General features: G+C 43.4%; 3 protein-coding genes and 1 long non-coding RNA gene across 9 annotated transcripts in view; 1 reads left to right on the top strand and 3 right to left on the bottom strand.

Moving 5' to 3' along the window:
* Positions 1 to 4: 4 nt before the first annotated feature.
* On the bottom strand, positions 5 to 6,102 carry tlcd3bb (TLC domain containing 3Bb). Its single transcript, XM_076093671.1, has 7 exons — positions 5,688 to 6,102; positions 4,224 to 4,426; positions 3,894 to 3,977; positions 3,364 to 3,589; positions 3,156 to 3,251; positions 2,172 to 2,281; positions 5 to 2,018 (listed from the first exon to the last, which is right to left on the bottom strand). Exons 2-7 carry the CDS (start codon positions 4,346 to 4,348, stop codon positions 1,751 to 1,753), a joined length of 909 nt encoding a protein of 302 aa, XP_075949786.1. The 5' UTR covers positions 4,349 to 4,426; positions 5,688 to 6,102; the 3' UTR covers positions 5 to 1,750.
* Positions 6,103 to 6,346: 244 nt separating this feature from the next.
* LOC142951837 (uncharacterized) lies at positions 6,347 to 23,020 on the top strand. Its single transcript, XR_012954614.1, has 2 exons — positions 6,347 to 18,172; positions 18,770 to 23,020. It is a non-coding gene; the product is annotated as an uncharacterized LOC142951837 (long non-coding RNA).
* Positions 7,716 to 14,645, bottom strand: mazb (MYC-associated zinc finger protein b (purine-binding transcription factor)). Of its 5 annotated transcripts, none has more exons than XM_076093666.1 (7): positions 13,501 to 14,645; positions 13,053 to 13,305; positions 11,944 to 12,368; positions 11,181 to 11,428; positions 10,822 to 10,885; positions 10,266 to 10,437; positions 7,716 to 10,068 (listed from the first exon to the last, which is right to left on the bottom strand). In XM_076093666.1, the coding sequence occupies exons 1-7, from the start codon at positions 13,531 to 13,533 to the stop codon at positions 9,728 to 9,730; spliced, it is 1,536 nt and encodes a 511-aa protein (XP_075949781.1). In that variant the 5' UTR covers positions 13,534 to 14,645; the 3' UTR covers positions 7,716 to 9,727. The 5 variants fall into 5 exon arrangements, with proteins under 5 accessions (XP_075949781.1, XP_075949782.1, XP_075949784.1 ...); XM_076093667.1 differs by having other exon boundaries at positions 10,855 to 10,885; XM_076093669.1 differs by having other exon boundaries at positions 12,262 to 12,368.
* The window catches only part of taok2b (TAO kinase 2b), a 21,152-nt gene continuing 15,136 nt past the window's right edge, over positions 17,422 to 23,437 (bottom strand). For both annotated transcript variants that reach the window (XM_076093662.1, XM_076093663.1), the window contains exons 18-20: positions 22,409 to 22,621; positions 20,661 to 20,843; positions 17,422 to 20,241 (exon numbers count right to left, since the gene is read on the bottom strand). In XM_076093662.1, the coding sequence (XP_075949777.1) occupies positions 19,294 to 20,241; positions 20,661 to 20,843; positions 22,409 to 22,621 (1,344 nt within the window). In that variant the 3' untranslated portion in view covers positions 17,422 to 19,293. The remainder of the gene's footprint in view (positions 20,242 to 20,660; positions 20,844 to 22,408; positions 22,622 to 23,437) is intronic.

Here is a 23,437-nt window from a genome sequence, read left to right as displayed (position 1 = left end):
AGGATCAGGACAGAGAAGTATATTTTAGCTAAGTTGGAGTAACAATACAGCCTTCACATAAGGCTCAGAAGCATATAGTAGAATATGTATGCATAAATATGCATTCAAAACCACAAACCAAATAAATAAATAAATACAAATAAATAACGAGCATTTTGTGGAATATACAGTACATCAGTTGAAATGTTGTAGTATTGTCAAGAAGCAGTACCTTATGAGTTCATGGAACGGGAATGGATGTTCTGTGTTCAACATGCCCACAGTTGTCCAGATGATTTTGTCTTGATGGTTTCTGAGCTTTTTGTTTTGACCCATTTGTAGGACAGTGAAGCGGCTTTAAACAAACGTAAAATGATAAAACTAGCCAGTTTGTTCATAGGCGGTTCATAGAACCAGTGGCTCAAATAAACGGCTAAATGATCAAAGTGTTTCATAAAATCTAGAAGGCTTCAAACTATTCAGAAACTTGATGATGGTTAAAATATAAACGAGGAACATCAAAATAAGTGGACAAATGTGCTGCATGTCTATCACAAGGGAATGCTTCCCTACCAGATTATCTTGTTTCCCTTCAAACGGCAAAATTGCAAAGTCCCCCGACAAAGCTTTAAATACTCTTATGGATCCCTTACTGAAATATTCCAGCCAATCAAATGGATAGTTTCAGATTCATATCAGCACCAATCTAAAAAACAAAACTAAAAAACACTCGTTTTAAAGTGACTGCTACTGTGCATCACTTCCTTGTATGCTAAAAACACTTTGTGATACCAGTAAATGGAATGAAGTCATATCTACAATGAAACAAGAAGCACTGCTTTACGGTCTGGGGGAACTCTGCGTACACTTGGCGGCAAAACAGTGAAATGCTTTGTGTTAATGCTGAAATGTCATTGTTCAAAAAACATCTGTTGAAACATCAGATGTGAGACAAAACCTAAAAAAAGAATTAAACCCAACATTGACCTAATACTGAGGTGGAAATAAGGACAATTTTACATCGGCTATGTACACCCGTCACATTTGTCTGTCTGAGGAAGCCGCTTCCTTCTCCTCCGGGGATGAAAATAAATAAAAACCTAAAGAAACGGCAAAGAATTGGGGGAAAGGGATAAGGCAGCAGAATACAGTCTTATGAGATTATCTCCCTTCTAAAGATGAGTCAGCCTGCAGGTTGGTTACATTTTGTTAAGAGTGACAGTGACTACATAGAGGATACAGATATTAAACACTAACAAGTCAAAATACTGCTTAGTCGGGATTTTTTTTCTTCATTACTAAACTGAATTAGGCCTTCCATCTACAGCAAATGTACTAACATACAATATAATACATTCCTATTCTCCTACTCTTCCTATACCGTGAGGCAGAGAGGACTCAATTTGATCTACATGAGGGAAATCGCCACCTATGCTTGCTATACATCCAGGCAAATTCCTCTCAGGTCAGTGCATGTTCCTACCGGTCAGAGTGCCAGATGACATCTTTAAATACTGAGTGCATTAACACTCCACTTGTTTCCTACAAACTGAGATGCTGAAGTGATTGAAGGCCAGCGAACAAATCATTTCGCAGTTAGGAGCTCGATTGCTGGCCGCAAACACTTCAGCAATATTTGAGGCCTTTTGTCTGTAGCTCTCTTCATATTGCTACTTGTCTCACTTCTCCCTCACAGCTTTCTTTCCTTTACATACTCATTGGTACATTCGCCTTTCTTCCCTCCCCCACCCTCCCCTCCCCTCCACTCTCCTCAGTGAGTGGCCAGCTCAGGCTCTGAGGCACACGTGCTGTAGCCGTTGGCCGGCTGGGGCAGTGCGTTGCCGTCCGTCTGCCCCTCCTTGGCTGCGCCCGTGGTCGCACCTGGTCTCTGAGAGCGGGAGGAGCCCGTGAATAGTCGCAGGGCGCCCCTGCAAATTAGGGAAAACCAATAGAGCTGGGGAGCCATGAGCAGACCAGCACCGAGGTTACAGTGCCAGGGCACCGACAGGGGAACCATGTGGAAGGGAATGGACGCGTACCTGGATCGAAAGACATAAATAGGATTTTAAACACGCGTTTCTGAGCCGTGTATCCATAAGATAGAGATCACGTGGCTGTGCAAGTTACCGACCCAAGCTGAGCGAGACCGCAGAACATGAGAAAAAACAAAAGAGATGGAAAGACAGACATACCTTCCATAGGCGTAGTAGAGGTAAGGGAAGAGGAGGACTCGACAGATGAAAAAAGTGATCAGCATAAGAGCCCCGTTCACTTTGTGCAGGAGAGTGTGTTGCTGTTTGTACTGAAAGCAGAGAAAAGCAGAGGGAGAGGTCGAAAGAGAGGGAGGAAGAAGAGCAAGCAGTACAGTTTGATGAAAGCTGTTATATTTGCGAATACTATCTTTCTACAGGAGGCAGCGTGCGTCAGTGAAGCAGCGCTTTTTTTAACATTCTCATTTGTTTACAGCTGATGACTTAACTTTTATCTTGATCGTTCAACCTGCTTCAGTGAGATAACACTGAGGACAAGCTGACACACATGGTTTTAAAAATGGTTTTCGCACCCTATTGTTTTTATTCTTTAGGTACAAGAGGGCGGCTCTACAAGGCCACAGCTTTGAGCCAGTTGTTTATCAAACGGCCACATGCACTGTTGCTAGGGATGGGGACGGGGGGGGGACGGGGGGGGGGGTTGAGTGATAAGAGGGTAGAAGTACAAGCTGATATTGTATCTGCTGAATATCCGGTCAAAATACTCGGGGCTATATTCAGAGGCTAACAGCTGTGGGAGCCTCCGATGGGGGACAAGCAGAAAGCAGTGAAGGGAAAAACCTTTATCTGGACACTGAAACATTACACACACACACACACACAAACCTAAAACAAATACAGGGGGGGGGGGGGGGGGGTGCAGCTCTTACAACGTGTATTCAAGCACACTGCGTTACCAATTAATGCCTGCTGTTCTCGACAGTGCTGTTCATGTAAGACAGTCAACGGGAGCCGACGGACATGAACAAGCTGCATGCTGGGAGTGACCGGAAATATATTCTCCGTTGAATGAAAATGGGAGGGGGGAAAAAGAAGTAAAGAGTGCAGTGGAACTTTAGTGTGACAGACACAAGCACATGCAACAACGCACCCAACTCGTCTTTGAGGCTGAACCAACACACTTACCTGGATGAGTATTTTTCCTAAGCAGACGGATGGAGTGCTGAGCTCAGCCATGAACATTACACCCTGGAAATAATCTCCTTTTCCTTGTCGCCAAAACTAGAGAGCGAAAAAGAGGTTGATTATTTTTCTAGAATGCAATTACAGTGTGGATGGCTTTCTAATGTCTCTATAAGCATTATGATCTCATACAACTTATAGCGACAGTTACCACAGAGACGGGGAAGCACACGGTGACCATGACCACGTGGTGCAGCACCATGAGGAACTCGCGACGCAAGTAGCTGGTCAGCGCTGTGCTCATGTGCTGGGGCGCTGCCGAGGCCTCCTCGTGCCCTTTGACCCGAAGCTTGTACCAGTAGCACATGAACATTGCGTAGATGTCGTACACGAAGTAGGGAACAGCAAACATGATGTAACTGCTTGTCAGCCAATGCCTGTGTAGAGAGGAGGAGAAGCCGGCTAAGAATACATATCAATTTAACAGTATGAGCAAGGAATTCCCTCAGAAAGAGACGTTTTGATGAGAAAAAAAATGTAAAACTCTGTATACCTTGATCAACATAAAGTCAAATGGTAAACATTTGTAGCTGATGCATGACAGAGTGCGCCTTTGAATGGCGCATCTTAAAGCCTTGGCAATTACAAATCCCGAAAGTTGATTTGTTTCATGCACTAACAAGACAGAACACACTGGTCGAATGGGGTGGAATTTATTCTGGAGAACATTTCTTGACTTACTGGTCCTCGAGGATGTCCTCGCAGGAAGAAGCAATGATGTAGCCAGCTGAAGAGGCCATGACTGCCTGAATTGATGAAACCAACCTGGGAGCAGAAAATGGCAAGATGATTACAAACAATGTATTTCTCATTAGCCAATGCAGTGAAAGGGTTCAGACTAGTCTAGTTAACACATGGTAAGAAAGTAGAGCCCATATGCTTTTAAGCAAACAATATGCAGCTGAAAGATCTTGGTAAATGACACGAGTGCAGCTGCAACAACCTGCTGTATTTAAGTCACACAGAAAACCTGCACGAGTCTTGACGAAAACAAGTTTAAGAAGGTCTCACCTGGCGGATACAATGACTGCATCTCCTTCGCTCCACCTCAGAGCTGGGATTGACTTCAGGCATTGTTTGGACAGCAGGAAGAGGCCTGGAAAGAACACAGACCCAGCAGCTAGAATGGTCAGCATGGTCCCTAGCAATCTGTCTGAGAGGCAAAAGGTTCAGCGGGCAATCTGGTCCTTGAGATCCGTCGTTCTTTCCCCTCTCTGAAACACACAAAATATCAAACGGTGAATAAACAATTCATATTGATCTCACTAGTGGCAACTCCCAGGTCTATACATTAGCAGCACTAAGACAAAGCGTATAATAAAAGTCCAACATGTGTGGCAATGTATTGTTCAATATTAATTTGAGGCCTTTGGTGTACATTTAAAGATGAAGTGGGGTAAACAGACAGGCACAATGTGGAAAACTTGTTTATTTTAAGATGTAAAAAGGGACGGTGCCTTGGATCCAAATCAGGGAGACTATACAAATGTGAGTGCAGTGGCAGAATAACAGAAGGCCCTTTTGTGCAGCATGCTGCTCCATCCATCTGATGACATTGTGCGCCTTATTCACTTCCCCATGTATTCCTAGGGCAACCATGTGGTAGATGCATGCAGTATTATTACACTAGACTAGCTGACTCAATAAAAAGTCGATGTCCATTCGCAAAATACGCATTGCGTTTTTTTTTTTTAAATCCTGATGTATGGGCTACAGTGATGTTACCTGTCTGAAATGAGAATCAGTTGCCAAGCTCTTGACAGGCAATGTTAGCTAACCACAGAGTGGAATTGAGACCGACTGTAGGTTGACATACAGCTAAACTACTCAGGTATTGACGCGGATCTGACAACTGTTAAACGTTAACATAAGCAACTTTGTCTAAATTGTGTCCGAGAGCCCACGTCAAATGTATGCTAACGTTGACGTTATACAGAACGCTTTCCATTAAACACACCGGCTATTCAAGCTAAAATTAACACCAGATAGCTCAAGTAACGCCAATTACAGAGCTTATTTATTTTGTTATCAGTTTGAAGCGAGGAAAACTGGGTCAACCACCATGCACGTGTGAGACGTTATATTTAGTGAACAGAGGCGCTATTGCTATCATTAAATGCAGTCCCTCCCTTAGGTAAGCATGACCAATGCTAACAATGACGCTAGGACCGTTAGCCAACGTTAGCATCTCCCGAAATGTGGCTATAGCCGTTAGTCACCGCTGGCTTAGTTAGCAACCATTCCGTTTAGTCCAAATCCAAATAGTTAGCAAGAAGATGACACCCAATAAACAATAACTGACAATTGAATGCACCACGGTACATGTTTTGTCACGTATTCGTGGTAACGTTAAACTGTTCAGTTAGCTTGTTATTTGTTTGTAGCAGCTAAGCTAACCGACACCGTGGAAGCTAACAGATTGGAGTTAAGCAACACATGTTCAGAATAAATGAAGAATCTTAAAGCAACATTTACACAAAAGACTCTGCAGAGTCCAGTCAGCGGCTAGTCGAAAGCTCGTGTCCTCCAGAAAGTGTTTAACGTTAGAGATGTCCCAGGGGTCTCCGCCTCGATGATCCGCATGTTTATGTGGCCACTTCGATGTCTGAAGGGTAGCAGCAGCGAGCTAACGCTAGCTTGCAGCACGTTAGATCGACATCTATGTGAGGGTAGCTCAGTGAGAGCATTGGTGACTGGCCTGCTTCAAGCAAGCTTAAGCAAATAGCCAAGTGAAAAACGGTCAAAAGTGACGGGAAAAAAACCAATTTCACAATCTGATCCAGGTGTCAATGTAACGGTAGCCTGTCTAGTCGCTATGTCATCTCATCAGACCAGAGATGCCGCTGTCTCAGCCTCGCAGATTGCAACGTTGACTCAACGCTGTGGACTGCTGCGCAAGCTAGTTCCTACAGGTCCAGGGGCAGCAGCTCATGTCATGACGAGAAACGTGCACCAGTCACTGCACTGCATTTTTCTTTAGTTTGCAATATCCAATCTGACCCCTTACAAAAAAAGGAAGGAATTTACATGCAAACAAAAGGACTCTGTATGTGTGTATTTAATTAAAATAACCATAACCCTATTAAAAATAATAAAAGGCAGTCACTTACCATTAATGCCAGCTGTGTTTGTAAAGACTTATTTACGTGTTTGTCATGGACCGGTTGGTTATTTGACCTTTAAATGGACCTGCATTTGCAAATAAACTGATAAATGATCAGTCCTTATCTGCACATTATCAGAGATGCTTGGTATGTCTGAATGCTCATTCTTCTGACATGTTGCACCATTGCAAACCTTGATGTATTTGTAGGCTGGCAGATTGCATGCTAATCAATGCAACACTGTTCAGGCTTTGCATTGATAACCCTGCCCTGTTCTAAGAGTTAAACTGTAACAGCAGCTTGCACAGCCTACAACTGGAAACATCTGTAAAAGAGTACAAGAAGTAGATTAGGGAGAAAAGCTACACATTTGTTGAGTAGAATATCTCCTTTTGGTCTGCTATGTACTTCATGGTCCTATCAATTGTGTATAATTCACAACACTTACTGTATCGTGTCCATAACTAATAATTTACTCAAAGCTTGTAAATGATTAGTTATGGAGTAGTACGACCTTAATACACACGCGTGGAAACAAAATATACTATATGCAACACACAGGTAGGTGAAAGAAATATAATCAAATGCATAAATAAAAACATATAAAAGCAAAAATCATCAATTCAGTACACAAGGAAAGTAAATGTAGAAAAATCACAGCTTTGAGACGTGATTGTTTATTGCAATGTAATAATGTTAGTGTGCGTGTTAGAATTAACTTGTTTTGGAGTACCCACTTAATTTAAACTACTTTCAACAGTCTGTGGAGAATATCTACGAACTTGTTGTCTCCAGCTTTACTATACAGTGATCCTCCCTTTGCACTGTATGTTGGCTTCTGTCAATGAATAGAATGAGTTCCTCTTCAAAGCTAGATTAAAGTGATTAATAGGGAACGACATCACTCAGGAAACAGGAGAAGTGATCTTTACACACTGTTGTTTAGACAGGTGCAATAAGTAACATGTGACTAAGTAACAAAAATCAGATCCTGCACTCTGTCAACATTACATTTACTGAATAGCAAGATAGCTTTGTCTGAATACATCTTCCTATTTCTACGAGGAACGCTGTTCTGCTTTCAGAGATGCTGATCAAATGCTCGGGTCTGAAATTCTCTTTTCTGGTTAACTGGATACCAGTTTGGTGGCACATAAATGAACCGAGTCGACTTCCCATTGATGCGTCAAACACGCTCACAGTGACTTGATCCTTTCTTACTGGTGTGCATCATCAATTAATGATACATCCTGCGTTATTAAACACATTAAATCATAATGAGTCATGTGTTAATTAGGCATTACGAAAGCATTTGCTTTGTACCCGTATTATTAAGTGTTACCAGTGACAGACACACATGGCGGTGTAGTAGATGAACAGATCAGCACACGAAACAAAGCCCATTTACTCTTTTTACTTTAAATTGTCCAAATTACAAAATAATAACATGATCTCTACTTCATCTACAAAATAACATATTTATGACTGTATTAAGCATCATCGATTTTTTTTTTTTTTTTTGCTCTAACAACCTTTTAGACATGCATACTGTTGAGAAATATAAAAATATAAATATAAATACATCCCATTAATATTCTTAATGAATCCATGACTAAGATTTGAAATATTTCATCATAAAATAATTAAAATGCAGTTGAGTACGATAAGGCATTAAGATGTATCACAAGAGCTGTACAGAATCCTAGAGTAGAGGTAATATTCTTTTCTTAGTGTGATGGAGAAAAACCTAAAAATTAATGTTTTAATAAATCACTAATTTTCTCAACAGGAAGAACACATTTCCAAAGGAGAAAAAAAGAAAGAAAAGAAGTGAAGGAAGAAAGAAACAACTCTACAAATGTCAAGCTAACATTAACACAAAACGGGAAAAGCACTCCAGTACAAAACCAGGATTTGTTTACAGCATACCAAGTGGTGTTGTCTAACTCTCATTGTACTTATGACTTTATAAGCCCTCTCTCAACACCACATCACTCACAACAGAACCTAAAGCAACCAAAGATATCCGACGGACAGGTGACCATTCTCCTCATGATTAATGTAGATCGATAATGACTTGCGTTCAGAGCGTGATGTGCTGTACAGAGTTAAATGACTAAATCTAATGCATAAGTTTCACTCATTGGACTGGTACATAGAGAAAACAAAAAGGGACTATGGCAATGACGGTTACAATCAAATGAATGGCCAACAATGTTTAAAATATTCTGAATAAAATCAACACTTTTTTTTATAAATATTATTGTTTACAGCCAACTAACTTGGTGGAACTGCGAAAGGTTTCTTTTTGTCATGACAGCTCCCTAACAATAAGCATGACCGAGCTTAAATTCATGCAAAAGGTACGTTTTCGAGTGCAAGAATTGCCATGTCAGAAGCTAGAGTGTTGATTAGCAGTTATGTTTCTTTTTTTTTTTTTCTTTAAATGGCCAGACCAAGAGAGGAAGACTCAGAGCAAGAAAATCCAAGACATCTCAAGCCCATTTCGATCCTTGCTGAATCAAAGAATAACGACTTAAGGTGCTTGACACTCCTGAACACGACTCTGTTTGTATCTCTGTACCTTTAGGAAACAAATGAACAAGTACATCCCACATTTCCATACTGGCCACAACACGTATGGCCTTCCATCCTGATCAATAAACAGCCCTCTGGAGACTTATTAACCTGGCATTACAGCTTTGCAAAAAAAAAATAAAAAAATCATATGATTTTAGTTTTGTGAACAAACAAGCTAACATGCTAGCGGAGCCCTGACTTGCGCGCGCACACACACACACACACGCACACACACACACAACCAAAACACACAACTCTCCTTTCTACTGGTTTCTGAGCTATTCTCTCTCTACTACTTCTTAACGCAAGCCATTTGGATTCTTAGAAAGTAAGCTGCAAAATGGAGGTAAGATCAGAGCTGGTGTGAGATATACAGTACTTGGTGCACTTGCAGAGAGCAGCCAGGGTTCGAGGGGAGGGACAGAGAGAGAGAGAGAGAGAGGGAGGGAGAGAGAGGGGAGAGTAATACAGTAGATGCCCACAATACCACAGTTCCACTGGAGTCTTAAATGCACGAGAGCATTCAGGAATATTTGGACAACACATCCATATTTGTCGTTGGTGTCATTGAACCTGCTGCAGCCACAAAGGTCTGTCTTTCCATGACTTCACTGCTCTATTAATACAGCCTCCTTTTCACTGACGCTCCAGCTGTGAGGCGATACTGCCCTGGACTGGAGTTAATCTCCCCCACTTTTTTAATCCTAACCATACCTAGAAGTGGGGACATTACAAAACTGACACCGGATCAGCATCTACGCGTGACTTTAACTGTCTCTAACCTTGCCCTCTGTTAAGGGACTGAGGTTATTATTGCTGAGCTCTCTACTGCTAACTGTGGGATTGTGGAGCTGCAATGCTCGAGCAGTCCGTGACAAGCAGGTCCACCACCGTGTTGCCAGTGACGTACACGGTAGGCGCCGTCACCATGTTGCTGAGGGAGACAGAGCTGCTGGCAGCCACGTTAGAGGTGATGGGGCTCGGGGCACCCTGGATGTTGCTGTGGGTGCCCATGTGCCCCTGGAGCTGGGTGGGAGTCTTGCAGTGGATGCCGCACAGGTGGCACACGAGTATTCCACCGGAGGTTGTGCCGAAGCCCCCCGGACTGTCCTTCCACTCCTGCCCATGGTGCTTCTGGGCGTGGACACGAAGGTACGTCAGCGTGGTGAAGCCTGACGGAGGAGAGCAGAGACGAGAGAGAAGTGACTAAAAATGACCTCGAAAGGAAAATGATGAACTCTCAAAAATGTGGCAGCGGTGAAAATGGCATCTCATCATTATGCTCTTGTCGTGGCGCTTTTGTAAACCCACTCTGTTGTCACCAATACATATCAAAGTATTCACGACGGATCCTTTAATGTGAACTTACTGCGGTTACAGAGATGGCAAGCGTGGTGCTGTGACTGGTTGTGCACCCTCATGTGATCTGTGATGTAAGCAGCAGACAGGAGCTTGCCACAGATGTGGCACGGGACCTTCTCCTCGTGGCGAATCATATGCGCACGCAAACGATCCTTCGTGGCAAAGCTGGACTCACAGGTCTGGAAAATAAAGACGTAATCGATGAGTGATTACGGGGAAGAAAGCAAAAACCTACGCACCAGAATGTGCACGTAGTTTGAAAATGTGTGCACAAAAAGAAATTCTAATAATTATTTTGATATATAATTGTTAAGTTTCACACATTGTCACCTTGTAGTCGTTTAAGTTATAAAATAACATCAGCCAGATATCAGTATGAGGCCGCTGAAGACAGATTTAAGTGCGGTAATGTACAAAACCTCGACTTCGAGTCACCTGGAACACTGTGCATGTAAACATGGTCATTGTAAACATGAAAGAACTAAAAAAAAATAAAAAATAAAAAAAAAAATGCTGTGTGCAACTGGCAGGTGCGGCTGTCACACAGGGTAAACATGACGCACCGGGCATTTGAAGGGTCGCTCCGAGGAGTGTACCTGTCTGACGTGACTGTTTAGATGGTCAGGCCTTGGGAGAGAAAGAGAGTGAACTTGTTAGGACAGATCATGCTTTCACACTCAAGGAAAAGGTGAGAACATTTGTGTGTAATGTCGGGGAGAACCCCTTTCTCTAGTTAGCTCAACATGCTTTCTTGTCAGGAGTTAGCCGAGAAGATCGTTACCACTCTCACGTCTGTACGCTAAGTATGAAGCTACAGCCGGCAGATTTAGTTCGTTCTCCAGAGCCAGCTGTTTCCAGTCTTTATGCTAAGCTAAGCTAAAAAGACAACTTTCTCAACCCTGACAGTGAATGCTTTTTTCACCTGGAGAAAGCCTTGCCACAGTGGGGGCAGACGTAGGGCTTTTCCACCCCCCCCTGGTGGGAGCGCACGTGATGGCTCATGCGGTCCTTCCTCTTGAAGCGCTGCTGGCAGATGGGACACGAGAACGGCTTCTCGTCCGAGTGGGACAGGCGGTGGCGGTTGAGGTGGTAAACGTCGCGGAAGGCCTTCCCACATGTCTCGCAGGCGTGGTTCTTCCTCACCGGGTTCGGGTTGGGATTCGCAGGCCGCTGAGGCAAAACAGACAAGCGGGTGAACACACAACAGCGTTTAGATGGAAAGTAGAAGTACAGTTATAAACACAAACACACGAACTATTGTTATATCTTTTGTTGTAACCATGCAAATGCACAAAGATATTCTTGCCTAATTTGTACCAATGTTGATTCACATGTTAGATTAACTACGTCCCACTGGATGGAGTCTTTATCTGCTTTCACGCTGTTTTGTGTTACAGAGAACATGCAGTGGAGCGTGAGGGGGGGGGCTTCTAGCACGTTGTTTTCTCAAACTGGGGATCAGTGCCAAACACTGGGATGGGATTTACTGGTCCCTGAACGGACTACTGCACATGGACGTTTTGTAGAATTCAACACACGGGAGTGACACACAGGAACTGCTTACAGGTCCCAAACAGTTACAAAACATAAACAAAGGGTGGGTTAACCATCCCAGGCAGCTTAAGAAACAACATGCTTGAAGGTTTGGGGTTGATGACAGCCATCTCCACAAGGCCCTGACCCACCTGTACTGTCGCCCCTGTGGCCATGACGACAGCAGCAGGAGGCGGAGCATGGGGGTTAACACTAGCCATTATGTTAGCCATGGCCACCCCTTCACCATCCTGACTACCCAGGGGAAGCTGCTGGGCCCCCGCCAGCACGACAGGAGGGGCGAGAGGGGGAGGTGCGGAGAGGTGTAGCAGGGAGAGGGGAACAGTGGGCCTCTCCACCCTCCCTCCAGCCCCCACCGCCATCGCCGACGGGGCCGCCACCGCCACCTGGCCGGCTGCTCCCTCCTTTGCCCCCTGCGCCTGCTCTCTGGCCCTGTCCTTCATGCGTACCCCAGTGTGGACCGACTGGTGCCGCCGCAGGTTGTAGTTGTTCTTGAACTGCTTGTTGCAGATGGCACAGATGTGGGGCATGCGGGCCGGCCGAGACACTGGCTTCACTGGACCACAGGAAGGCCGGGGGAGGAGACAGAAAGAAAGAGAGACGTTAATGTCAAAGAAGGCGATTTGGTTGTTTTTAAACAGGTGTAATAACCTTTCACCTTTCAGGCATGTTAGGTTACAGTAGCATCAAACAAGCAATTTGAAGAGGTAATTAACTACAATGTTCTCTTCTCCATGTTACTCCAATCGACAATCACAAATCCCCCAAAAATAATCAGTTTACCATCACAGAAGGCAACAAAGACTAGCAAATATTCTCATTTGAGACACTGAAAATAGTGAACTTTTGGCAATTTTGCTTCGAAAAATTACTGAAATGATTAATTATCAAAATAGTTGCCGGTTAATATCCAGTCAGTTGACTAATTGTTTCTGCTCTAATCATAAATTGTAGCTCTACTGAGCATCGAGGCCCAGATGCGTCTCTAAATGTGTGGTAATGACATCTTATTAGGGTTTAATAACAGTAATCATGCTACACGTATCAAAGAAATAAATATTAACAAACATTGAGATACTGTTGTGCAAAATGTCCACATATCCTGAATGATCGCGTGATGAATTTGAATGTCTTTGATCGTATAGAATGTAAGCAATATTAATTTGACTGAAATAATACAAACATCACGTCTTTTCACCTGCAAATGACCAAAAATCAATGTCACCGGGTTTTTAATCACCTGAGTGACTCAAATACTGGCAGTTATGCAGTTTAGAGTTAAGTGTAATGTATGTAGTCTCGTCAGCTCCACAGGTGTAGGATGCCGTGCAGTGTCCCTCACCAGGCAGGGGCTCCTCACTGAGAGCAGCAGTGTCCACAGTGGAGGGAGGCTGTGCTATGTGCTCTGTGGGTGGGGTTTGGGGAGAACTCGTATGCACGGGCATGAGCTCTGATTGGAGGCTCCCGTCCACTTGGTTTTGGGTGGGAGTATTCTGGAGAAGCAAGTAGAAGGCCATCACCAAATGTAAACACAAGTCACAGCATTATCTTGAGGCGCTAACGTTGAAATACGAGACGTGAGGGCCGCGGGACCGCCGGACACACATTGTGAGAGAATGCGCGCAGTTAGAATGAGAGCAGGAGAGAAACAAAAAGAGAGGCCAGTAATGCCTGCTCAACAAGCCTACCTGGAAGAGAAAATTGCTCCAAGAAGCATCCATTTTGCGCGATGGAGATTATAAAGTCAGCTCCTGATTGAGATCGGGCAGGGCAGCCTTTGCATGGCTTTGGATCGGCCCACCGGTGATTGAGGCGCAAACAGGCGCCTGTCCCGCAGCAGAGAACGACGGGCTTCTGGATTTGCTTTTGAAAAACGTGAATAAAGTCGTGTGCAAAAATATGTTTTTTGTCACTGAGGTAGCCCTAATGCTGTCGATTAAAATGCACGCAGCTGTTGACTAACGCAGGCTGCGGCGGCTCAGGCAGCAGCGGAGCAGGCCAGGTCCAATAATGGCCTGTTTGTCTTTTCACTTTGGTTCCTAACTTTAGTTCACTCAACACTAATCTTACTCAAACGCAATACCACACAACACAACTGCTTTCAAAAACCATTTAAAAAAAAATTAAAATCGCATATTACAGTCTCACACTTTCGCAATAAACATAAACCATTCTACGTGGAGAAAAAAAAATGCATTTTTACGCAAGAGAACAAATATGGGTTATAACACACGTATCTGTCAGCACAGCAGCTCATGCTTTGTTTTTAATTTATGAATCTATTTTTCCGATTTCTCCCAATAGGCCAATCGGGTGTTTTGTCGAAGCCTCGTTGTTGGATTCAAGCCCTGACCCCGGCGAGCGGCGCTCTCGCCGGGCCGCAGCCTATCGCTCCACCTCGGCCGTTCAGCTGCGAGGATGTCATCTTTCTTTTTTTATCGCCCGCTCTCCCTCCTCCCTCCCTGTCTCTTTCTTCCTTTTCTTTTTTAATTCCTCTTTCTTCTCCCCCTCCTCTCCTTTTCTCGCACCGCTATGTCCCACTTGCTCTTAAAGGGATAGGGTTTCCTCTTTGGACACCCCCTCTCATTTCCGTCTCCCTCGGCGGGGCCTGTCCTCCTCCCCTTCCTTCCTGGAGGTTTGTCGGCCGACACAAAATGCACCGCCGTAGTTTTTTTTTCTTTTTTTTCCCCCTCCTTCCTCGCGCCAGCAGGAACTGATCTCCTCGTGCACCGCAGGAAGCAGCCAGAATGACTTTCCATTAACGGCGAGATGACAGACGCATCTTAAAGGGGAGTGCGCACAGATCCTCTGAGTCGGCCAATAATAATGATGTCAGAGTTAGATATAGACCACAGACGAATAGCAGCTCCGGATGTACACGCAATAGATGAGAATAGATGTGCATAAGTACAGATACACTTCCTGTTTATGCACATATACAAATATAACCCATGGTATTGTTAATATATATACAGCGGGTAAAATAAGTATTGAACACGTCACCATTTTGCTCAGTAAATATATTTCTAAAGGTGCTATTGACATGAAATTTTCACCAGATGTCGGTAACAACCCAAGCAATCCATACATACAAAGAAAACCAAACAAATAAGTCCAGAAATTAAGTTATGTGTAATAAAATGGAATGACACAGGGAAAAAGTATTGAACACGCAATCATTTACTGAAATTGATTAACTACTTTGTACCAAAGCCTTTTTTGGTAAGGACAGCTTCAAGACGCCTCCTGTATGGAGAAACTAGTCGCATGCATTGCTCAGGTGTGATTTTGACCCATTCTTCCACACAAACAGTCTTCAAATCTTGAAGGTTCCGTGGGCCTCTTCTATGAACTCTGATCTATAGTTCTTTCCATAGATTTTCTATTGGATTCAAGTCAGGTGATTGGCTGGGCCATTCAAGCAGCTTTATTTTCTTTCTCTGAAACCAATTGAGCACTGTTGGGGCCATAATCCGGAAGTGGAAAGAACACAATTTCACCATAAACCGACCACGACCAGGTTCTCCTCGCAAGATTTCTGACAGAGGAGTGAAAAGAATTATCAGAAGAGTTGTCCAAGAGCCAAGGACCACTTGTGGAGAGCTTCAGAAAGACCTGGAATTAGCAGGTACAATAGTTTCAAAGAAAACAATAAGTAATGCACTCAACCGCCGTCGCCTGTATGCACGCTCACCGCACGCAAGACTCCATTGCTGAAGAAAAAGCATGTTGAAGCTCGTTTAAAGTTTGCTGCACATTAAGACAAGCCTGTGAAATACTGGGAGAATATAGTCTGGTCAGATGAGACCAAAATTGAACTCTTTGGATGCCATAATACACAGCATGTTTGGAGGTCAAATGGCACTGCACATCACCCCAAAAACACCAAACCAACAGTGAAGTTTGGAGGTGGGAGCATCATGGTGCGGGGCTGTTTTTCAGCATACGGCACTGGCAAACTTCATATAATTGAAGGAAGGATGAATGGAAAAATGTACCGAAAAATCTGCTCCCATCTACCAGGATGATGAAGATGAAACGAGGGTGGACATTTCAGCACGACATTGATCCCAAACACACAGTCAAGGAAACAAAATTTTTTTCTTTGTATGTATGGATTACTTGGGTTGTTACCGACATCTGGTGAAAATTTCATGTCAATAGCACCTTTAGAAATATATTTACTGAGAAAAATGGTGACGTGTTCAATACTTATTTTACCCGCTGTATATACATATATATATCTCAAAGTAGTAACACTATAATAATATAATAATAAACTAAACGATTACTCGATTAATCCATTGTCAAAAGACACAAAATGATCATTTAAATCACCCAAATTTACTGGTTTCAGCTTCTTAAATGTGAATATTAATTATTTTTTAATGATTTTAAATATATATTATTGTATTATGTAATATATTTAGGGTTTTGACTGCTAGTCAGACAAAATAACACATTTTAATATGTCAACATGGGCTTTGCAACATAGAGATTTTGTTTTTACAAATTTCTGACATTTCATGGACCAAGATCGATCGATAATTATACGACAATGAAACAAGCGATTATTTTTGCTATCCATAAATCTTTAGATTATTTTCTATATTAATTATTTGGTCCATAACATTTTAGAAAATAGTAAAAAACAGTGTCCCTCATAATTTGCCAAAGCCCAAGTTGACATATTCAAACATCAGAAACCAGAAGATATAAGAATGTAATATAATAGACGACGAAAACAATCCCAGCAAATATTCACATTTGAGAAAGTGGAGGAGAAATTTTAAGTAATTTAATTAATTATCTAATCAGCTGATTATTTTCTGACAATTAACTTATAGATTAACTGACTGTAATAAACATCCTCATAATAATGCCATGTGCGTAAAGTACATCAAATAAAGACAAGGTAATGTGTTAATATCAATTTATTATCTTGTTTTTTTTAAATTACTTTTTAAAGCACCCTATTTCTTTTCCAATACATGTGTTTAGACCCTTCCTTCTTCTCCTCCTCAGCCTTGGAATGGCTTGATTTGGAATATTTAATAAGGATTTCAAATCCCCCCCCCGCCCCCCCTGAAAACTCTGCAAAACACAGATGAGCCTGTGTTGCTTCTTTGTCTTCATCTTTCATCCAGGCATGATGCAGGAACTGAGACTCCCTGCTCTCGCCACGACCTCTGACACTAAAAACACTACCACACCGATTTCCCCAACACAAAGGCCGTCCCGAAACCCGCCAGTCTTAGTTTATATAAGGAGTTTATGCATGCACTGAGATTCCAACCGAGCATAAAGTAGTAGGTTATACAGGGAATTGTCTTGAGCTGGTGTTTCTGAGTCGTACGCAGGGTGATTATCTTTTTTCACTTTTTTTTTTCTTCAATTAAAACAAAATAATAATTTAAAAAACACCAACAAAACATTTCCAGTTGTTTCTGATCTCCTTCACGTAAATGAACCAACAGAAGCACCACGTGCAACAAAAAAACACTGACTGGTGTCTTTATCTGTGAGGACGGGCTGCTGCGGTCACTGCAGCTGTGCCGGCACAAGAGGGTGCACGTTCACAGCAGCTCAGTCGACGCCCGTCCTCTCTCTTCTTCTTCTTCTTCTTCTTCTTCTTCACACACCAGTTGCATGCTGCACCCTTCAGCAGTAGGATTATCAACGAGGAGTGAGCACCTGTTTCTTCCGTTTCCTTTTGTCCACGCTTCCTTTGAGAGCTTCTGTGTGGAAACTTATTCCCACACTAAAAACAAATAAATAAATAAAAGGAAAACCAGCATTCACATTTACATTCCAGTGCCCAATTGTAAAATCTTCTATTGTTTCCTGTGAGAGTCCAGAGGAGGTCAGAGTTCACGTGAATAGTCGGATGTTGCTGCTGTCGGAGTGTCTTTTAAAATGCAATTGTTTCGTCTAAAAAAAATAACTAGAGTTTACCGCTTGACACACACACATGAATCATTAACAATTATCAATAATCCCTTATTAATAATCATTAATACCTTGAATACACACCATACCTGACAACAGTTTATCATCTATTTTTATACAGTCAAAAGTGGGCCCTTTTCTTCTTCGCGAGAAAAATGTGAACATGATCACAACAACGATTACACCAGGATTAGTTATGGTAATATTGACACCTATAGAAAATGCAGTTGGAGTTGTCGCTCTAAATCTTGAATTCAATACTCATTTGAATATATCAAAATTACTATCATTATCTTTGTTACTCTATAAAACCAAATGACTCCTTTTTGTTTTTACTATTCCCATAAATATGTACAGCAAAGATCAAAAATGTGGGACAAGTGATCTTCAATGCCAGTGAAACTTGGACAGGTACGGTACGTTTCAAATGTCGTTTGGTCATGTCTACAAATGTTTTTTTTTGTACATCTATCTCATGCATGGGGGTGACTCCCATCGACACCTATGTTGTTTAGATATTCAATATGTCATGGATGCCAGAAAGCTTTTTTTTTTTTGTATTTTTACATGTCCACACAAATGTTTCTCCTCATCCCCGCTGCATCTTTAGAACAGAGTCTATTGCCTTTACAAACATTCTGTTTTTAAATCATCTCGCAGTCATCAAATAAAAATTTTGATGGCACGGCATCCCTTTAAGAACCCCTTAAAGGCATTGGTGACGTTCCAAGAAACCTGTTTTTGTGTTTTTTTTAAATACACTTAATACAAAAAAAATCAACAAAACATCAACATTTGTAAATCAATAAAAGTGTTTTCAAATCCCCCAGCAGGCTGGAGACTAAAGTCACCCATCTTTTGTGATTCTCCCCCTTTTTCCATTCTGGAGCTGCAGTTACGAGTGCTCGCTAGATTTATCTGGACACTACAGACTACGTACAAGTACATACACAATGCAAAAGAACACCTTTTTTTCCTCCCCCTGTCCTCTCTCTTTCTCCATTCCAGCATAGAACATCATAGAAGAAGACATGGCTGCCGTTCCCTCTCTCTGCAGCTCTGGGAGAAAAAACAAAAAAGGGCAAAATACCCCTCCTCTCACACGTCCTGTCTCACTTTGATACAGGTAGTAACAAAGATAAAAACATTAAACACAAACCTCTTTTTTTTTCTTCTTTTTTTTCTGTTAATCTAATGTCACCTTAATCCAGTGGTATTACAGGTGTTTACATTCCTCCCTCCCTCTTTTGTACCTGTGAGAATGGGAGAAAGCCTCTCTACCCACCCCGAGTCTAAAGGAGCAGGCTGCAGCTCAACAATGTCAGTTTGTCCTCTCGTCGCCTCTGATGGTGACTGATCTCTTTCTGTGCGTTAAGAGGAAAGGCCGATATCCTTTCAGCTATTCTGAGAGGAGAGATCAGTCCAAGAAAGGACACGAGGCAAGGTGGCAAGCTGAGAGTATTGAGATGCAACCTGGGATAGCTACCTTCCTAAACCACTCCCCCCACCCCTTCATGCTACCACCCTGCCATCTAAGAGTAGGAGAGGTGGGAGCCATTAGAGATGTGAGAAGTGACTGAGGTGCTCCGGCTCAGGACGCCGTCGCTGCCCCCGGCTCCTCCGGGCCCTCCGCCGGACGCCGTCCTCCTCAGAGGCTGGGGGCTGTTCCTCAGGGCCATCAAGCCGGGGGCACCGCGCACACCCAGCCCGCTGCCGGAGTAGATCCCCCCCTGCGAGGAGGAGGAGGAAGAGGAAGAGGAGGACGGGCCGGAGATGGAGGGAGGGGCGGGCGGCGGTGGAGGTAGCATGGCCAGGGACTGAGAGGAGGAGCGTGAGGGCAGGTGATGGGAGAAGGGCAGGGGGTGCGGGTGGGCCAGGTCGCCGCCGGAGCCTCGCACTCCAGCCCACTCCCGCTCCCTCTCCTTCTCACGCTCCCTCTCTCGATCCCGCTCCCGCTCGCGGTAGAGCTGCGGCGTGCTCTGGTGGTGGTAGTGCTGGGGCAGGTGGTGGCGCTGGTGGTGGGACGAAGAGGAGGAGGAGGAGGAGGAAGAGGAGGCGGAGGAGCGGGACGAGTGGTGCGCCTCCCTCCCGTCCCGCCCCAGCCCCAGGACCATTCCCAGTGGGTGGGAGGAGGAGGAGGACTCGCTCCTGCGGTCCCCTGCTCCGCTGCTGCTACTGATGCCGCTGCTGCTGCTGCTGTTGTGGCTGCGGCGGGAGTGCTGCGGCGGCGGCGGCGGAGGCGGCATGTTCTGCGGGTACATGCCGTGGCTCCAGTGGCCGGCAGAGCGGCTGGGGGGCGGGATGTTTGAGTAGCCCTGCATGGGGTAGGCCTCACTGGGGATGCCCGTCAGTGCCATGTTGCTGAAGCCCAGACGCAAGCTCTCCGAGTCAAAGGACTCGATCTCGCTGGCCTGCCGCTCCAGGAGGGTGCGGATGCGTTCTGAGCGCTCGTTCTGCAGGGACAGCATCTCTTCCTCGATCTGGGGGGAGAAAAAAAAAACAGGAGAAAACACGTGAAAACACAATGTCCTCTTTCTTTAAATTGTAGCATTAATAAAAGGTGTTCAAATATTTTCCAAATCAAAAGATTCAACATTTTGCGTTTGCCAACGTGAAACTCTTTGGGATCTCGTTTAAATGACGGCATACTAAGAGATGGAAAGTTCATTAAAGCTGTTTTTGTTGAAGAACAAGTTAATCGTAGAAGTTTCAACATATGACAACAACAAGTCCTACCTGGATTTTTTAAAAGCTAACAATGTCATAGCTAAAAACAGCAGTTACCCTTCACTCTACAATCTTCTCTGTAAGCCGAACGGGATTCCTCAAACTCACCAGAGGCGTTTACTACATTTTAAGGAGCTTTGCTTTCATAGAAGTGATTGCCAAAGACTCTCACCCTCTGCTCCAGCAGGGCGCGACGGATGGACACCCTCTGTTCCAGGTCCTTGACCTCTCTATCGTGCTGCGTGTCGGTGTGGATCTTGATCTTGCTCTGGTAGGCGTTAAGCAGCTCCAGCTCCTGCTGCAGCTGCATCCGCAGCACTTTGTACTCCGCTTCCTGGGTCTCATCCAATCTCAGCTAAAAGACAGAAGGAAAACAAAATGAGGGAGCGCCATGAAAAATGGATTTGGCATGATTGTATGGGCGACACATTGTGCGTCAGTGTTGAGGAAACGTTGAGAGAGTTTAAAGAACGTAAGGAAAAGAGAGAGGAGAGGATCCAATGTGTTGTTTGGTTAATGTTTTGTCGGGGTAACTCAAGTTTGGTCCGTCTGGGCCTGTATGTGTTCAACGGGTGAAAGTGAAACTAAAATGATATATTGTCATTAAGTAATATTAATACACTTCAGTGCATGTTCTACTGACAATCTAAAATGTATCTGGCAGAAATACTGCAGGTGGCTTTGTGAACAGGATATGAAGCTTTAGATTGACTATTTTGATATCCAAATGAATCAGTATAACATTACAAAAAAAACAAACAGTTGAACTACTTTGACCTGTGCGTGTGATGCCCGGCTCCAGCAAACAGATTAAATCTTGATTCGAAAGATTTTCTTCATTCAAAAAACAGTGTCGTTTTTCTGAGCTCAGGTTAGAGTTTAATCAGTGAGACTAAAACCACAGCAGGAGGAGATGTGCGGACAGACAAGGGCAGCAGGGATTTGGCTTACTGAGTTTACAGGGCACGCTGCCATGAGAGGTAATTAAAGAGGCACAAGCCGTTACGTCATTGAAGGGAACGAGACATTTTGTGACGTTTCCATCCTCTTCCTATTATGTTTCGTTCATTTAAAAGCCTGGGATCAGTGTGTGTATGAGTCCCAGACTCAGAGGGAAGCATGTGAAGAGTTTAGTGGAGTGGGGTCGAGCCTTATATTTGACTATTTAAGAAGCGGAACCCTCCCGAGCAGCGGTGGAATGTAACCAAGTACATTTACTGAAGTACAGGATTTCTGGAGCTTTTTCAAGGATACTTGTTTTAGTTGTTTTTCATTTAAGAACATTTCATGGTTCCAGCTTTTCAAATAATATTTCAACAATTCTTAATTTATTACTGTAACAGTGGGCATTTTTCTGCATCTAGTAACAAGTCCCCTAATATCTCAGCTCAGACCTGATTTCAAGCGTAATATGTAAAAGACTCAAACTTTTTTACAGAGCCAAAATGGCACATTAGGTTAAAATCAATGTGACACATTTAACTGTGCATTGGTTCTGTTATAATGCAGAATAAAGTAAAGGCAACGGCTGTACTTCCATACAGTCCCTCAGAGGAAAAGAATGAGGTTTATCTCAGGTTGCTGCCATCTTCATGTCAAAACAGTGTTACGGTTCACGCTCGTATATTGAAGGTGATGACAAATGAAGGTCTGTTTAAAGGTGCTGGGGAGTACACAGGATAACATTTATATAAGGCCTTTTGTGGCTCCACAGAGAGCTGTGTGAAACAGGACGGTTTAGATCATTTGGTATAAAACTAGGGAAAGTGGGTTTGTGTGGAGGTTAACACTGAGGTGGCTTGTTGGCGGGCAGGATGGCAGGCAGGCAGGCGGACGGACAGGACGCCCCCCACGGGCCAGGCACAGTATTGACGGTGTGGTGCGAGTGTGAAATGGATGACGTCTCCTTGCCTTACTCACAGCCTGTGTGGACAGCATATCATTGATGGAGTGGTCATACTGCTCGGCCAGGATGGCCAGCTTACGAGTCTGCTCGTCCTTCAGACGCTTCAGCACGGCCTTGTGGTCCGACTTGGGCGTGTTCTCCAGCAGGTGGTTGCGCAGTGCCTTGTACTGCCGGGTCTGGATCTTACAGGTGTCCTGGAACTGACGCTTAATCTGCAGCTCTTTGGACTGGAGGAGAGAGAGGAGAGAAGGAAGCAGCTGGGCTAAAGAGCTCCCGTGGTTTTACAAATGAACATGGAGGGGGTCGTCAAAAAGAAAATCGGGGGAATGTTTTTTGTACAAACGACTTGCTAGGAATTTTGATCGCAAAATGCTGAAACCATTAGTATTCACAACTTAATACCTCATCACGGCCAAAATGACATTCAGTGATGTCATTGTTTTATGAAGGTCGGACAAATTAAATGCATCACAAAAGTAATGCTTCTCGTTTTGTTTTTACATGTTGCCGCTTAATTATTATATTGAATTTAAGTATTTTCTGTTGTGGAGTATGCCGTGTACACTTTATAAGAGTTTTATTCATACTGTGATTAAATTCTTATTTGTGTATTTGTTGCCCACTTATCAGTATTAAGTAATCAATTCCTGATTATTATGTGTATGTATGCAAGTGTTGAGAATTTGGTTCAACTCTTAAAAAGTAAGTAATTAGAGAGTTAGTTGCTGTTTAAACCAAACATTTCAGATGTAAAATAACTTTAGAACTGAAACATTAACAGACCTGCATAAGTGCATTAGATTGCAAATTGTTCCTTTAACAGAAATGTGATTATTTGGTGTCGACATCAAATGAGAAAAAACATCAGTTACTTTTTCTTAAAACAAAGTTTAAATAACTTTTTGTGCAAGTTATGATCATCACAAATTAATGATTATAAATGATTTTAACATAGTCGGACTCCTCCGCGTGATGACTCAGGTTTGAACATTTTGACTGTGAAAGCTTAATTAAAACAAAAAAACAGTAATTGATTTGTTCTT

The sequence above is a fragment of the Anarhichas minor genome, unplaced genomic scaffold, assembly GCF_050575085.1.
Source record: "Anarhichas minor isolate MPS153535 unplaced genomic scaffold, ASM5057508v1 ptg000017l, whole genome shotgun sequence".
NCBI lineage: Eukaryota > Metazoa > Chordata > Actinopteri > Perciformes > Anarhichadidae > Anarhichas > Anarhichas minor.
Note: the sequence above shows the minus strand (reverse complement) of the source record. Positions and strands in the feature narration are given on the sequence as shown.